At 41.7% G+C, this 14,420-nt stretch overlaps 1 protein-coding gene across 3 annotated transcripts in view; it reads left to right on the top strand.

Annotated features, from left to right (window-relative positions):
- Positions 1 to 13,620, top strand: part of epb41l5.S (erythrocyte membrane protein band 4.1 like 5 S homeolog) — a 36,127-nt gene extending 22,507 nt beyond the window's left edge. For 2 of the 3 annotated variants that reach the window (XM_018238672.2, XM_041579139.1), the window contains 12 exons: positions 241 to 283; positions 508 to 605; positions 5,713 to 5,867; positions 6,311 to 6,408; positions 6,594 to 6,722; positions 6,962 to 7,023; positions 8,164 to 8,265; positions 8,603 to 8,696; positions 9,253 to 9,330; positions 9,630 to 9,671; positions 10,725 to 10,843; positions 11,916 to 13,620. In XM_018238672.2, coding sequence (XP_018094161.1) covers positions 241 to 283; positions 508 to 605; positions 5,713 to 5,867; positions 6,311 to 6,408; positions 6,594 to 6,722; positions 6,962 to 7,023; positions 8,164 to 8,265; positions 8,603 to 8,696; positions 9,253 to 9,330; positions 9,630 to 9,671; positions 10,725 to 10,843; positions 11,916 to 11,973 — 1,078 coding nt within the window. In that variant the 3' untranslated portion in view covers positions 11,974 to 13,620. The remainder of the gene's footprint in view (positions 1 to 240; positions 284 to 507; positions 606 to 5,712; positions 5,868 to 6,310; positions 6,409 to 6,593; positions 6,723 to 6,961; positions 7,024 to 8,163; positions 8,266 to 8,602; positions 8,697 to 9,252; positions 9,331 to 9,629; positions 9,672 to 10,724; positions 10,844 to 11,915) is intronic. The other variant, XM_018238673.2, reaches the window with a different exon arrangement.
- The last annotated feature ends 800 nt before the right edge of the window (positions 13,621 to 14,420 follow it).

The raw sequence follows: 14,420 nt of genomic DNA, 5'->3' as shown, positions 1-14,420 counted from the left end.
AGGCTACAGGCTGAGTTATACAGGGAACTCAGAGTGGTCTAGCAGTACAAGGGGGTGTGGTGTGATACTGGGGCATGGCCAGCTAAAAAATGTAGAACTCCCTAGATGTTTTCATAACCTGTAATTGTGTATTACCCTGTACTACACACAGTTCTGCTGGAAAATGTAAGGGTACAGTTGCCCTTTTCATTGTTTACGTTTGATAACTTTTTATTGCTCCCATATTTTAATTCTTTGCAGGTTTCAGAGGGAACAACCAGGCCAGACCAATGGATCACAGCAGGTAATGGACTCGTGAGTTTTAACACTGATAACACTATGGTCACACATTGTATCCTTAGGGCATTCAAAAGGCTGACATTGCACCCATTTTGTCCCTGTGGCCTTGTGGCTAATTATCCATATGGTTGGCACCCAGTGTGTCCCTAAGGGATTGTGGGTAATAGCCTGTAAGGCAGGGATTGCTCTCAATACAATACTAATGCAATATGTCTCAATTTTCCTCAGGTTCGGCCATCCAACCCTAGTGTCTCACCCTCGGGAGCTGCCCTACTAGAGATACAGAACCTCACCCGAAGCCCAGGAGCAGGACAGGGAGATCGATGGTTTGTTCTTTGCCTCTTCACACTGACAATTGTTAGCAAGTTAATCATTGGCTGTGTCAGTTTTACTCTCATGCAGAAAGGGCATTAGTCAGGATCAGCCAGGCCCTAAGGGGATAAGAGAACCTAATTTGAAAATACAAAGGGTGACACTAGCAACAGATGGACATTTCATGTTTATTTTGCTGAATATTGTTGTCTTTATACTAAGTATAATGGGTAATATGTAATGGCTGAACAATTGTTCATATTCTGTGAATGTTGCGTGTGCCAGTACCCTGCTGATTCTGTGCCAACTTTGCCATCTTTGTGCTGCGATATTTCCATTCTCTCCGGATCACAATCTTTTTTCTTTTCTGTAAAGTCTCTTGGTGATTCTGGTCCTTGTGGTCCAAACATGGTGGTGGGAGCTTGGTGGTGGGTCCTAATTGGCTGATGTTGGCTTCTATCACATGGGCATTGTGCTGAGAATAAGACTGCCTGTGCCTTGGGGGATTGCTCTGCTGTTGCTTTTGGGAGAAATCTGGGGCAATGCTTAGGGCTGCGCCGTATCCATGATCATCTCTCTTGAATTCTGATTCCTGAATCCTTGCTTCTGTGGTTCTGGAAATGTGATTGTTCCAGGATCTCTTTGCTGTCATCCCATTCTGGCTCTTGCTGGACTCAATAATGAACTGTCTTATCTGGAATCCTGGGCAGAACCTCTCATAATTCAGTTTTGGGCTTCTCGTCTCCTATTCTGAGCAATCGGATCCATGGTTCTTTGTTCATTTCTCCCTGAAGCTTTTCACGCAATATGAATCACGTTTTGGTGATGACTTTGGGACCAGGCTGAATACCCCAATTCAGCATCATTGCTGAGTTTAGTTGTCACTCCCTGTATCTTTACACTGCAGGCTGCCAGGGGCATCCGGTGTGATAGAAGATACCAGAAGTGGATGGAGGCCACCGGCTGCAGCATTAATGGCAGACAGAAGCTACAGCCATTTTGTCCATGAACAGAACGCTAAGAATGCTGGGAAAGCTATGGAGCTTAGGGCCCTTTCTGCTGGACTTACCTTGACTGAGCTTTAACCCCTTTTTTGGGATCCTGGATATTCATGGAACACTAAAAGGCGGTTGTGGGGGCTGCAGTGCTGACTTCCTCCGTGAAAGTCCCATTGAGGAAAAGTGAATTCGACTGTTGATTTAAAAAAACAAATGCTGCAATGTGTGTGATGGGAGGGGCTAACAAACATAGTAGGAGGTTTCTCATGGCTACAGAAGGGAACAGAGCATGTTTATAGGCACAAAAGGATATTGTTAATAACCTTATTCTGGGGCTTTTCCAAGGGACTTTTATAATGAAAGTTCTAATATTCTTCATTAATGTGTCACATGAAAAAATGTTCTGGCCCTTCAGCAGGGCCGCAAATAATAGTTACACAGGTACCTGAACAGGTATGTCCAGAAATGCTGCGAGTAATGTGAATCTGGAAACTAGGGCTTATCTTTTAATTTATTTTCTCTAACTAAACTAAACAACTGGAGCGTCACATAGAACATTCCTTCTCTGTATATTTGTATTTAGATATTTTGGAGGAGGTGCCATATTGTTTTCCTTAGACAGTACAGCTTTATTGTGTGCCCAGAACATTCCTTCTCTGTATACTTGTATTTATACACGTGAGATGGAACTGCCATATTGTTTCAGTTATACAGTAAGTAAAAGATATTTGTTAAAGTCCTGGTATAGGAATCCACTAACAGAACTGAAAATACGCTTTTAGGACCAATTTTACAGCTTGACCAAGTTAGTAATTAATAAAAATGGCACAAAACTTGCAGATCAAACCATCTTTCTTTTTATACGTATCATAAGCTATCCTAAACCTTATTTGAGTTAAGTGTGTCAAAGGTAGAACTACAGGCTCATGATTAGACACTCTCTTGCCTTACTATGCAAACTATCCCAAAGACCTGATGGGCACAGAATATTAATGTATCATACCCCATTAGATAAAACTGTTTCTCTCCCGAGAAATGGCCACTACTTTTACTCACTGAATATAGTTTTATGCACCACTACAAAACTAACTTGGTACTGGAGCATATGGCTATGGCCACACCAGGCTGAATCTTGGCCTGTGGATAAAAACAGCCCGAGTACCTGCAGGCACACGGAGCATATGTTGGGGTCAAGATGCATACTAACACATTTTAGTGCCGAAATCTACTCCATGTGCCTGCACCAGGCTGACACACTGCATCCGGGTACAGGCACAGGGGTTGGCTGATCAGAGCGTACTGCTGTGGCTGTAATTTATCGATGCTGTTTGCATCTCTGTCAACTATTTGTTTGTTGGGTGGGAGAGCAACTGGTTTTGCTGCACCTCTTCCCTTCTCATCTCTGTTCATCATCATGTGATGTCTCCCTCTCTGTAAACCGTGTATATTTGTCAGGCTAATAACATCCACTTTCCAGTGAGATATTTGGATCCAGTGTCCAAAGCTCATAATTATCCACAGAAAATAGTTATGTTCAGAATAATAGCAGTGTGTTTAAAAAAAGTGACTAAAGCGCAAAATCCTTATAAATCCTTTGCTTTTCAATTAAATCTGAATGAACTAATATTTAGTTGTATAATCAGTGTTTCTGAGAACTGCTGCACATCTGTGTTGCATGGAGTTGACCAACTTCTGGCACCTGTTACATTCCACAATTCTTCTGCATTTCTTGGTTTTGCCTCAGAAACAGCATTTTTGATGTCACCCCACAAGATTTCTATTGCATTAAGGTCCAGGGATTGGGCTGGCCACTCCATAACGTCAATCTTGTTGTTCTGGAAGCAAGATGTTGCTCATTTACTGGTGTGTTTGGGGTCGTTGTCTTGTTGAAACCCATTTGAAAGGCATTTCCTCTTCGGCACAAGGCAATATGACCTCTTCAAGTATTTTAATGTATTGAAACAAATCCATAATCCCTGGTACGTGATAAATAGGCCCAACACCATAGTATGAGAAACATCCCCATATCATGATGCTTGTGCCACCATGTCTTAACACTGTACTGTGACTTGAATTCAGTGCTTGGAGGGGATCGTCTGACAAACTGTCTGTGGCCCCTAAACTAAACCCAGCCCGGCCGCATTCCGGTTAACACTGGGGAGCAGTAGCTCCCCAGAGATTAGCCGTATTCGCTCACGCAGTATAAGTAAGGAAATTCGGCCCTGCTTTCATGGTGCACTGATGTTCCTTCTCATTTTTCATTATGCACCAAAGCACCCTGCTCTACTGACTTGCTCCCAAAATTATGTATTGATGGAACGGAACACCGGAACTATCAGCTGCTTGACCTGCAGGTAATTCCAGGGCTCCACAACTTACTTGCAACAAGCTGATAAGACACTAGCACCTTGCCATGCTGGAAATGACGCCACTCTAACACAAATTCTGGCAGAAAATAATATGCTTAATGTTAAGTAGGGCCCATCTGCAGGGGTGCATGAAAGGAGCCGGCTCTAGGACCTGGCAGCCTAGGGCGCCAAGTATGGAAATCCGGCCCTGCCAAAATAAACACTTGCTTTCATCAGTCCGAAAAATGTGGCACCATTTCTCTTTAGGCCAGTCAGTGTTTTCTTTGGCAAATTGTAACCTCTTCAGCATGTCTTTTTTTTTTTTTTTTTTTCAACAATGAAACTTTGCGGGGGCTTCTTGCCGATAGCTTGGCTTCACATAGGCGTCTTCCAATTGTCACATTACTCACCGATAACTTTAGATCTTCTTTGAGCTTCCTGAAATTTCTATCCATTTGAACAGTAGTTTTCCAGTTTTCTTCGACATCTTTCAGGTTTTGGTTGCCATCTTAAAGCATTGGAGATCATTTTAGCTGAGCAGCCTATCATCTGCACTTCTTTATATGTTTTCCGCTCTGCAGTCAACTTTTTAATCAAACTATGCTGTTCTTCTGAACAATGTCTGGAACAACCCATTTTACTCAGATTATCAGAGAGAAATACACTATAACCAGCCTGCCCAACATTTGCTGCCTTCCTTCAATTACGGTCAAGGAACATAATTTACACCATTTTTTTCACAGAATAAATGACCTCACTAATTAAACTCCACACTGCTATTATTTGGAACAAGCTATTATTATTTTGAACACTGCTATTATTTGGAAGAAGCCTTGATTAATAATTCAATTACACAGAATCAGCATCATGCATGTTGTGACTGTTGGGTCTGTTGGTTTTCTATTACTCTACTACACCTACTAGTAAATAATTTGCTATGTAGAAATATAATTTCTACCTAAAACAGTGATTGATCAGGTAAGTGATGTTGGACTGCTATTATTCTGAACACAACTGTAATTCTTGGGAAAAGGGGTTTTTAGAGGGCTTGCCAAGAAACAACATAAAGTACTTCAGGCTACAAGGAACTTTGTGGAATGTGATGATCAGGGCCTTCAGTCGGGTCCCCCTGGAAATTCTGAGGGAATATAGGCCTGCAAACTACACTGTGACAGAATGGCTCGGCCATAAAGCAGGGCAGGGCTGCTGCTTATAATTGGTATCTATGGGTATCTATGCCCCTTTGAAAGAATGTTCTGTTATAAATATAGCCAAAGGCCTCAATAGTGGGGGCAAGGGGGCCACTTGCCACCAACTCCCCCGCCGATGCTGTGTGACTGGTTCTGCTTCAGTGTGTGGGTGAGTGTGTATGCATTGTTATTGTAGTAAGTGGGGATGATTGCTACCTGCAGCTGCAGCACCAAGGGAAATCACCAACTCCCAGTCTGGGCTACTCTATTTATTTATTCTGTTAGGAGAAGGAAGAGGTTATTATAAGAGGTTGTATGTATATCAATCCCCATAATGTCACTTATGTTTGGACTCAAGCCTCGTCTAATCTTTTCATGATACTTCTAAACCTAAACTATCCCAAAGCATATCTAGTCCTCCTGAATAATGGTCTCCTGCTAACAAAACAGTCACAACAAAGGGGGAAGGTGGGATTATAAATTGGTAATATAAATATGTACAGCTCCAAGAAGCGAGCTGATCATTGGGTTCCCTACTCCATGGGACTCTGCAGCCTCTGATAACATCTGTTCCTACACCCACAGCTTTGTTGGATTAGCCAACCGCAAGGACTTGCTGGAGAGTAGTCTGGATGATGTCATGACTGTGTCTCAGGGCCCTGCCCCTCTGCCTGATGCTGTTACCATGACCTTCACCAATCTGGAAGAGACTGTGTTGGAAACAGACAAACTGGCTCCAGGTATCAGAAATAGAATCTACTCATTGTACCTTGGGTTTGAAGTATGAATTCTCGGTCATTACTGATAAACAGGGCCCTCTGGGGGGCCAATATGATAAAGATTTAGCAAATTGAATGCATTCATAAACTCATACCCCCATATGTAATAGGAGGCGCTAAGTTTGCCAAGGAGCAGTAACCCATAGCAACCAATTAGATGTTAGAATTAGACCAGTACTTTCTACCTGCTGATTGGTTGTTATTGGTTACTGCGCCTGGGCAAACTTAGTGCCTTTTATTATATAACCCCAATAGAGTCATACTCTACTGGCTTAATTTTGCTCTACTGGCTTCATCTTGACCTATCACAGATTTGTTGTTCTTCTGTGCTGCACTGTGTATGTGGGGCATGAGGCCTGTGGTCCTTGCTGACACCCTCTGTTGCTTTTTCTTATATGTTGCAGGGACTGAGGATGTGACTGTGAAACGGAATAATCCAGAAACTGATGCCATGACCACACATCCTGTCTGGCCCAACATGAATATCAATATGAATAAACAGGTAATGTCCCTCAAACTTCTTCTCCTGCCTCCTAGAGACAAGGAATGGGAAGAAGTATAGAGTACTGTACATAGGGGAAGTTCATTAACTTACCCGGGGGGTAAAGGGAGCAGGGAATCCAATGATTTCCTTGACTATTAAGATTAAATAACCCTTATGATAATGACTTTCTTTTCTCTTTACAGGATGAGACTGTGAAGCTGCCAGAGAAGTTGCTGAATAACTCTGTAGAAAGTGCAGGGGGCCCCCCGGTCTGGCTTACAACAGATATTAAGAGCAATATCTTAAAGGCACAGGGGGAGGCTGAAAACAAGGTGAGACCTATTGGGTGATGTTAAGAATTCAGTGAGGTTGTTTGAAACCCAGAGTATTCTACCAGATTCCAATCTGACCTGCCTGCAGGGTTAATGTAATGTAGCTGTCGTCATCCAAACAAAAGCAACTATATTGTACATCAGTAAACCGCATAAACTACAACTACCAGCATCGTGAGCAAGAACTGAACAAGAGACTGTTATCTGTCATTGACTCACTTGGTTGTGTTTTATTGCAGTTCACAAGGGAAGATCTAGAAGTGGATGACAAGAATAAAACATCTGACGAATCATCTGCCAGGTAAAGTATCATTGTCCTTTTACAAAGATAATCTACTACTCCAGTAAAGGGCAATAATACCAAGGGAGAATTGTGTGGGGGATGCTCAGGCTGAACAGATAACTATTCATTAATTGATAAAATCTGTTATGAATACAGATATGTTGAAAAAGATATAATAGGGTAATTTATAAAGTTTGTGCAGCGCATATTTATTAGCAAATGGTTGTATTGCCCATGTTTTTTTCCTGAATGCTAAAATATTGCACTGCTGTACCCCTCCATTTTTTTGTGAATTCACATAGTGCACACATTTATGAAAATAACTTGTGAATATTTTCTCTGCTACTAAAGTCGTGGCTTAACTCAAAAGTAGAGTGTGCATGCAAATATTCACAATTTACGATTTAAAAAGCTCTTATGGACATTGTCAGTGTGAAAAAAAGGTCTATTGGATTTTGGCCACTAGGGGGACCTCTCATTTCATGTAACTGTCATACATTACTTTCTCTGGCTAACTTAAACATTGCAGAGTTCTTTTTTTCCCTTTAATTATTCATTGACTCATAATTATCAACTGTACAAGTAATTAACATATAATATACTGTTATCATGCACTGGTAAGGGCACACGGGCAGATTCGGGGAGATAAGTTGGCCCGGCGACAAATCGCCTCTTCTTCAGGGCGACAATCTACCTGAACTGCCTTCCCCTACCTTCCTGCCGACTATAATGAAAAATCACCAGCAGGATGGCACTAGCGGCACTTCGTTTCCCGGAGTCGTCCGCATTTTCCTCCCGCTGGTGATTTTTCATTATAGCCGGCAGGAAGGTAGTGGAAGACAGTTAGGGGAGATTGTTGCCCCGAAGAAGAGGCGATAAGTCGATGGGGCGACTAATCTTCCCGAATCTGCCCATGTGCCCTTACCCTAAAAGCTGTCTGTTTGCTTCAGAAACACAACTTTTGTTTATATAAATAAGTTGCTGTGTAGCCATTGGGCAGCCATTCAAAAAAAAAAGAGAGCCACAGGCTACATAACAGATAAGCCTTGTAGAATACAATGGTGTTTTATCTGTTATCTTCTATTTAACCTGTGCAAATCATGCCTGCATACCCTCAAGGATAATTATAATTATCTGTACTTTCCCTTACCTTTATAGGAACATCACTGTGAAAGTTAATAACAACCTGTCAACTCCACTGAGCCAGGAACTGCCACTCTTCCAGGACTCCCAGGACCCCACAGCCAATGTCTTCATTAGGTGAGTGACCAGCAGGGGCTTCTACGGGCTTGTACCCTATTTCCACCCTCTGATCACTAAGCTCCAATTATAATTCTCTTCTGTGGGAAAGGATTAACACTTTATTATGGTGCACGTGGCGAGGAATAACCTCCTCAAAGCAAGGGAGGGAGCACTTTATATTCATGCTGTGTGCATTATGATTTACAGAGAGCCTGGAGGTGGGGAGGACAGGTGAAACATACGCAGTTTCATTAGCCAGACAGTTTGCCATGCAATAGGGCTCCTGCCCCCCCCCTTCTGCTTAATCTAAAATAAATTGCAAGCTGCAGGGCTAATTGTTGGCCATTTATTGTAGAAATGTTCTGATTGGCGAGAGAAAAACATCCAGAAGCGAATTCCCAGAGGTTCCCCCAATCCTTACCCCTCCAGAGGAGGTGCCTGACATTAAGGTACAGTTTCTCATTTTCTGTGCAGTGTATTAGTTTCACCGTTTTTACTTTCTTTTAAGAATATATATAACCCCTCAAAACAAGTGAATATAACATTCCTATTGGTTAATATTTTGAACACTTTTGCAATGGACATTTTTTTCTGTTCTAATTCTCAAGTCATTCTAAAGCTAATATAATAAAACTGAAACAACGGCTCCAGCTGGTGATCAGTTCTGCCAAATGACAGGTGTCAATTTCAGAAGAGATGAAATGTCAGATGGCAGATAAACATCAGATCAGCTTATGAAAATTTTTCCTGATGTCATGCCCAGTCGGCAGAACTGACCAGCAGGGGGCACTACTCTTTTAATGCCCCTAACAAGTAACACATTTTCCTCTAAATTGTGTACAGTTTATATTTACAAAACAAATTCCTGAGGATTCCCCCTGGGGCACTTGTGTGTAATTACACTAAACAAAAATATTGCAGCAATGCAGAATGTGAATGAGGGGTTTATTTATTCATTTGTATTTGTTCTCATTTCTTTTTCCATCACTGTGCAACTTGCTGCAGAGTGCGACCGAAGATCTAGACAACCTCATTGCGTCTCTGACCGAAAATCTTATTGACCTCACAGACATCCCCCTGAAGGTACCAGACTCTTCCTCGGTTCTTGAACAGGAAACTGTAACATTTCAAATCAAGCTGCAATACAGCTCCCAGCATGCTAGGTGGTGATTGGCTGCAGTGCTTGGGCCTCAGTAGTTGTTTAACCAGGCCCTTAACTATATTCAACACCATCACTTGTGAATAGGGTTGCCACCTTTTCTGGAAAAAGATACATTTTTTTTCCCTATTAATAACAATTGCATCAACCATAATTTTTACCAGCCAGGTGGCTACCCTACTTGTGAAATTGGTCTAATGTCTGGTTCCTTTACCCCAAACAGGTGCCTTCTTATGCAACAGTCACTCCCCGGTGGTTAGTACCAGTAAGTATCTCAGAATGCATCATGGTGAAACTTAAGAATAGAAGGTCTCATTTTGTGTAATAAAACTTTTTATTGTAGAGGCACAATTTACATTTTGCAAGGAATATTGAACCTAAGCACAAGGACATTGCATTTTTGCCTTCCAAACCCCCCCAAACCCATTAACATGTGACTTAAAGGAGTGGTTCACCTCTGAGAGAACTTTTAGTATGATGTAGAGCAGGGATCCCCAATGTTTTGAACCCGTGAGCAACATTCAGAAGTAAAAGGAATTGGGGAGCAACACTAGCATGAAAAATGTTCTTGGGGTGCCAAATAAGTGCTGTGATTGGCCATTTAGTAGCCCCTATGTGGATTATCAACCTACATTGAGGCTCTGTTTGACAGTACACTGGTTTTTATACAACCAAAACTTTGCCTCCAAGCCTGGAAATCAAAAATAAGCACCTGCTTTGCGGCCACTGGGAGCAACATCCAAGGGGTTGGAGAGTAACATGTTGCTCACAAGCTGGTTGGGGATCACTGATGTAGAGAGTGACATTCTGAGACAATTTGCAATTTGTTTTCATTTTTTATTATTGAAGGTTTTTGAGTTAATTAGCTTTTTATCCAACAGCTCTTCAATTTGCATTTTAAGTAATATGGTTGCTGGATTGCAAATTCCCCTAGCAACCATGCATTGATTTGAATAAGAGACTGGAATATGAACAGGAGAGGCCTAAATAGAAAGATGAGTAATAAAAAGTAGCAACAACAGTACATTTGTAGCCTTACAGAATATATTTTTTTTAGAGTATTATATACATGTATCCTTTGTTGCATTCACCTAGCAGTTACCCATATATATGATATTTCATTGAATCCTTCCTAATCTTGGGCTGCTTTCTTTCCAGTGTTCAGGCAGGGGGTGGGGAGAGCAAAGATAATGTTATGATAGATATTAAAAAAGTTTATTTTCTGGTGTCAGTATCTCTTTAATGTTTATTCAGTGTGTTCTTAGTGCTGCTACTACAGACTCTAATCTGGTGCCCCTGCCTGTTTGTGCTTCCTCAGCAGAGCTCTGTTGTATCAAATGGACTTCTGGGTGATGAGATGGCAACAAGCAATGTCCCAGAGAGGCTTCCTGCTCTCACCCACTCACTGGACTCAACAGCGACTCCAGGCAGTGTGAGGTAATGAGCTGTTCCACTTCAACCCTATCCTCTAATGTACTTGTAAAGTGTAATCATGTCCCCTCGCAAGCGCCTTTTTTCCAGAGAAAACAACCCCAACCTTGACAGTCTCCCCTCATAATTTAAGTCTTCAATCCCTCTAACCAATTTAGTTGCACGTCTCTGCACTCTCTCCAGCTCATTTATATCCCTCTTAAGGACTGGAGTCCAAAACTGCACTGCATACTCCAGATGAGGCCTCTAAGTACATTAGAGGACATTATAGACAAATAGCAGGGGACCTTTTTACCCATAAAGTGGATCACCGTACCAGAGGCCACCTCTTAGAAGACTAGAAGAAAAGAACTTTCATTTGAAGCAACGTACTTCTTTAATCTTTCTGGAGCTTATCATTGGCCGAGTCTTTGCCATTTTGGCTATTCTTCTATGGTAGTTTTCCATTTTTTCCCTTGTCTTTCAGGTTTTGGTTGCCATTTTAAAGCATTTGAGATCATTTTAGCTGAGCAGCCTATCCTTTTCGGTGGTACTTTATATGTTTTCCCCTCTCCAACCAACTTTTTAATCAAAGTACCCTGTTCTTCTGAACAATATCTGTAATGATCCATTTTACTCAGATTTTCAGAGAGAAATACACTATAACCAGCCTGCACAACATTTGCTGCCTTCCTTCCTTAAGGGCCGTCCATAATTGACACCTGTTTTTTCACATAATGAATGACCTCACTAATTGAACTCCACACTGCTATTATTTGGAACAAGTTATTATTTTGAACACTGCTATTATTTGGAACAAGCCTCAATTAATGATTCAGTTACACAGAATCAGCATCATGCATGTCATGACTGTTGGGTCTGTTGGTTTTCTATTACTCTACTACACCTACTAGTAAATTATTTGCCATGTAGAAATATAATTTCTACCAAAAACAGTGATTGATCAGGTTAGTGATGTTGGACTGCTATTATTCTGAACACAACTGTAGTTTCCTCTGTGAAGGCCCCTCTGTCCTCACCTTATATTGATGGTATCACTGGAAGTGCTTATGGCGCAGTAAGAATTTCTCTTTTCTAGCACTGGGGATCCTGGGGGGCTTCCAAAGCCTAAATGTCTGCTGACAACTGAGCTGTGAGTCCCACAGCAAGACCTTGATACACACTGGAAATCCAACGAACCCTAGAAAGAGACCTCTGGACTCATGGGCTGCTGATCCTGCTTGAAGGAGACCAACAGAGGTTCCATGTGCAATGGGCAAGAGGATCAAGGCAAAGTTGTACTTTTTTTTACACTGGAGTATTTTTATTACCAGACCTTGTCGTACATTTCCAAAGATCTCGTCACATTCCACTGAAGAATCTGAACTGCCTTATAGCAAGAATTTATAGGGCGTCATTGTATGTAATGTTTAATGTCTGCAGGCGGGTTGAGAATTCCACTCTACGCAACATTCCAGCAACTAGATGGGTAAATATTGTATTGGAAATATGTCTTTCATGCAGTGTCTGGCCCTTTTATGTTCATCAGAAAAAGAATATTGCAGGTTGGGATCAGGGAAAAACCAATTTGTGTGAACTAGGACTCTCCAAGGTATGGCCCTTCAGCACCCCCAGATAGCCAATGGTTTGTACTGATATAAAGTGGTACTGTCCTGTCACCATGCTTCCCTACTGACTCCATCTTGATGTTTGGTTACTAATTGTTATTCTGCACAGAGAGCCTTATTTATATACATATCTGTACTGTGAGCGGCTGCCCCCATGCTCTTTCCTCCATGGTAGTGCACAAAGTGGAAGCTGGCACCATATTACTGTGAAGAATGTTTACTTGGTGCTACAGAGCAGTAGCTTTTGAACCTAGTGGGGCTGATTTACCAATGTAAGTGCAAAACTGCACCAGTGTTGTTACCCATAGCAACCCTTCTGCTGTTTGCTTTGATCATTCAGCTGAAAGCCAACGCCCCTTGTCCTATATGGCAGTTTTCTGCCTGTGTTGGTAAATCAGCCCCTGTGAGTGTCAGATGTGGGAATGACGGGATGTGACTGTTTTACACCTGAAACTCTGTGTCCTGTGTAAGTGGTTGGTGTGTTGGAAGGCACCGGGTCCCTCAGTTCATTGTAATAGAGCACAGCACAGACTCTAGTAGGGGTTTCTTTTCTTTTACAACTAACCAGATAACTGTCTGGTGACTGAATTTAGCAGCCTCTCTGCTAGGGACCGCACCTTCTCTTACCCCACGTGTAACTATTTTCTAAATGTGACAAGGGCATTAATTAATGGGGGTATTCAGTTCATCTTTATTAAGGTGAAATAGGATAAGTGTAGCAACACTCACTTGGGTAAAATATCTCATTTTTGTGGTACAGGTGGTACTGCATTCATAGACTGACATGGCCACTTCACTTTATTATTGGTGGCTTTATCACTTGCAGTACCACTTCCTGACAGTTTGGGTGGGAAGTAGAATTCTCCTACTGAGCTGTAACAGAACAGCATATTTTGAAATAAAATCACTTTTTTTACTGACCAGTACCAGATGTAGCATGGCCCTTGTTTTAATCGTAGAGAGATCCCAAACACGTCTTTCTCAGATCGGGCAGCAGATCTCTCTACGAGGGAGACAGGGCCCCAGATAAGGACCAGGAATGTACCAATACTGTTTTTGTTTTTTTGCAGCTTGAATGGCTTCCCTTCATGTTGTTTAAACAAAAAAATCAAGTTCTCTCTATAAACTAGGGATGCACTGAATCCGAATCCTTAAAATCATGAAACTTTTTTGTCACAAAACAAGGAAGTAAAAAAAAAGTTTAACCGCGAGCTGCATGTGGAAATTAGGGTTCAGATTCAATTCGGTGTTCGGCCGAATCTTTCACAAAGGATTCAGGGGTTCAGCCAAGTACAAAATACGGGATTTGATGCATCCCTGCTATAAACTGCAGCATTTCTATGTAAAAGGGGAATGTTCAGTGGTTTCCATTAGCTTTAGGTTTCCCCACCTTTTGCAATGATTGGAGGGGGAAAGCTCTGCCCTTATATCATGGCTGCATCTGCTTCTGAATTGGTGGCTACCAGTTTGCGGTGCCACAGCTTTAAAGGAACAGTAACACCAAAAACCAAAAGTGTCTTAAAGGAATGACAATATCATGTACTGTACTGGTAAAACTGGTGTGTTTGCTTCAAAAAACACAACTATAGTTTATATTACAAGCCATGGAGGCAGCCATTCAAGCACAGGGTAGTACACAATGGATAACATAAGTTCTGAAGAATCCTATTGTATGCTACAGAGTTTCTGTTCTCTGCTGTGTATCCTTTGCCGCTTCTCCTTTTTCATCTTTGAATGGCTGCCCCCATGGCTACACAGCAGCTTGTTTATAAAAACTATTGTAGAGTTTTTGAAGCGAACGTTGGTTTTAACAGTGCAGCACAACACTACATTATATTTTCATTCCTTTAAATAAATTTTATTTTTCGGGTGTTACTGTTCCTTTATTTGGAAGCTCAGAGATTCCCATTGGCCAAGCAATTAACCACCTGTGTCCCAGAGGGGCTGGAGGCTTTTCTATACAGTTTCTTAGAAAC

This window comes from Xenopus laevis, chromosome 9_10S (genome assembly GCF_017654675.1).
Source record: "Xenopus laevis strain J_2021 chromosome 9_10S, Xenopus_laevis_v10.1, whole genome shotgun sequence".
NCBI lineage: Eukaryota > Metazoa > Chordata > Amphibia > Anura > Pipidae > Xenopus > Xenopus laevis.
The sequence above is the reverse complement of the archived record's forward strand: the minus strand, read 5'-3'. Positions and strand labels throughout refer to the sequence as shown.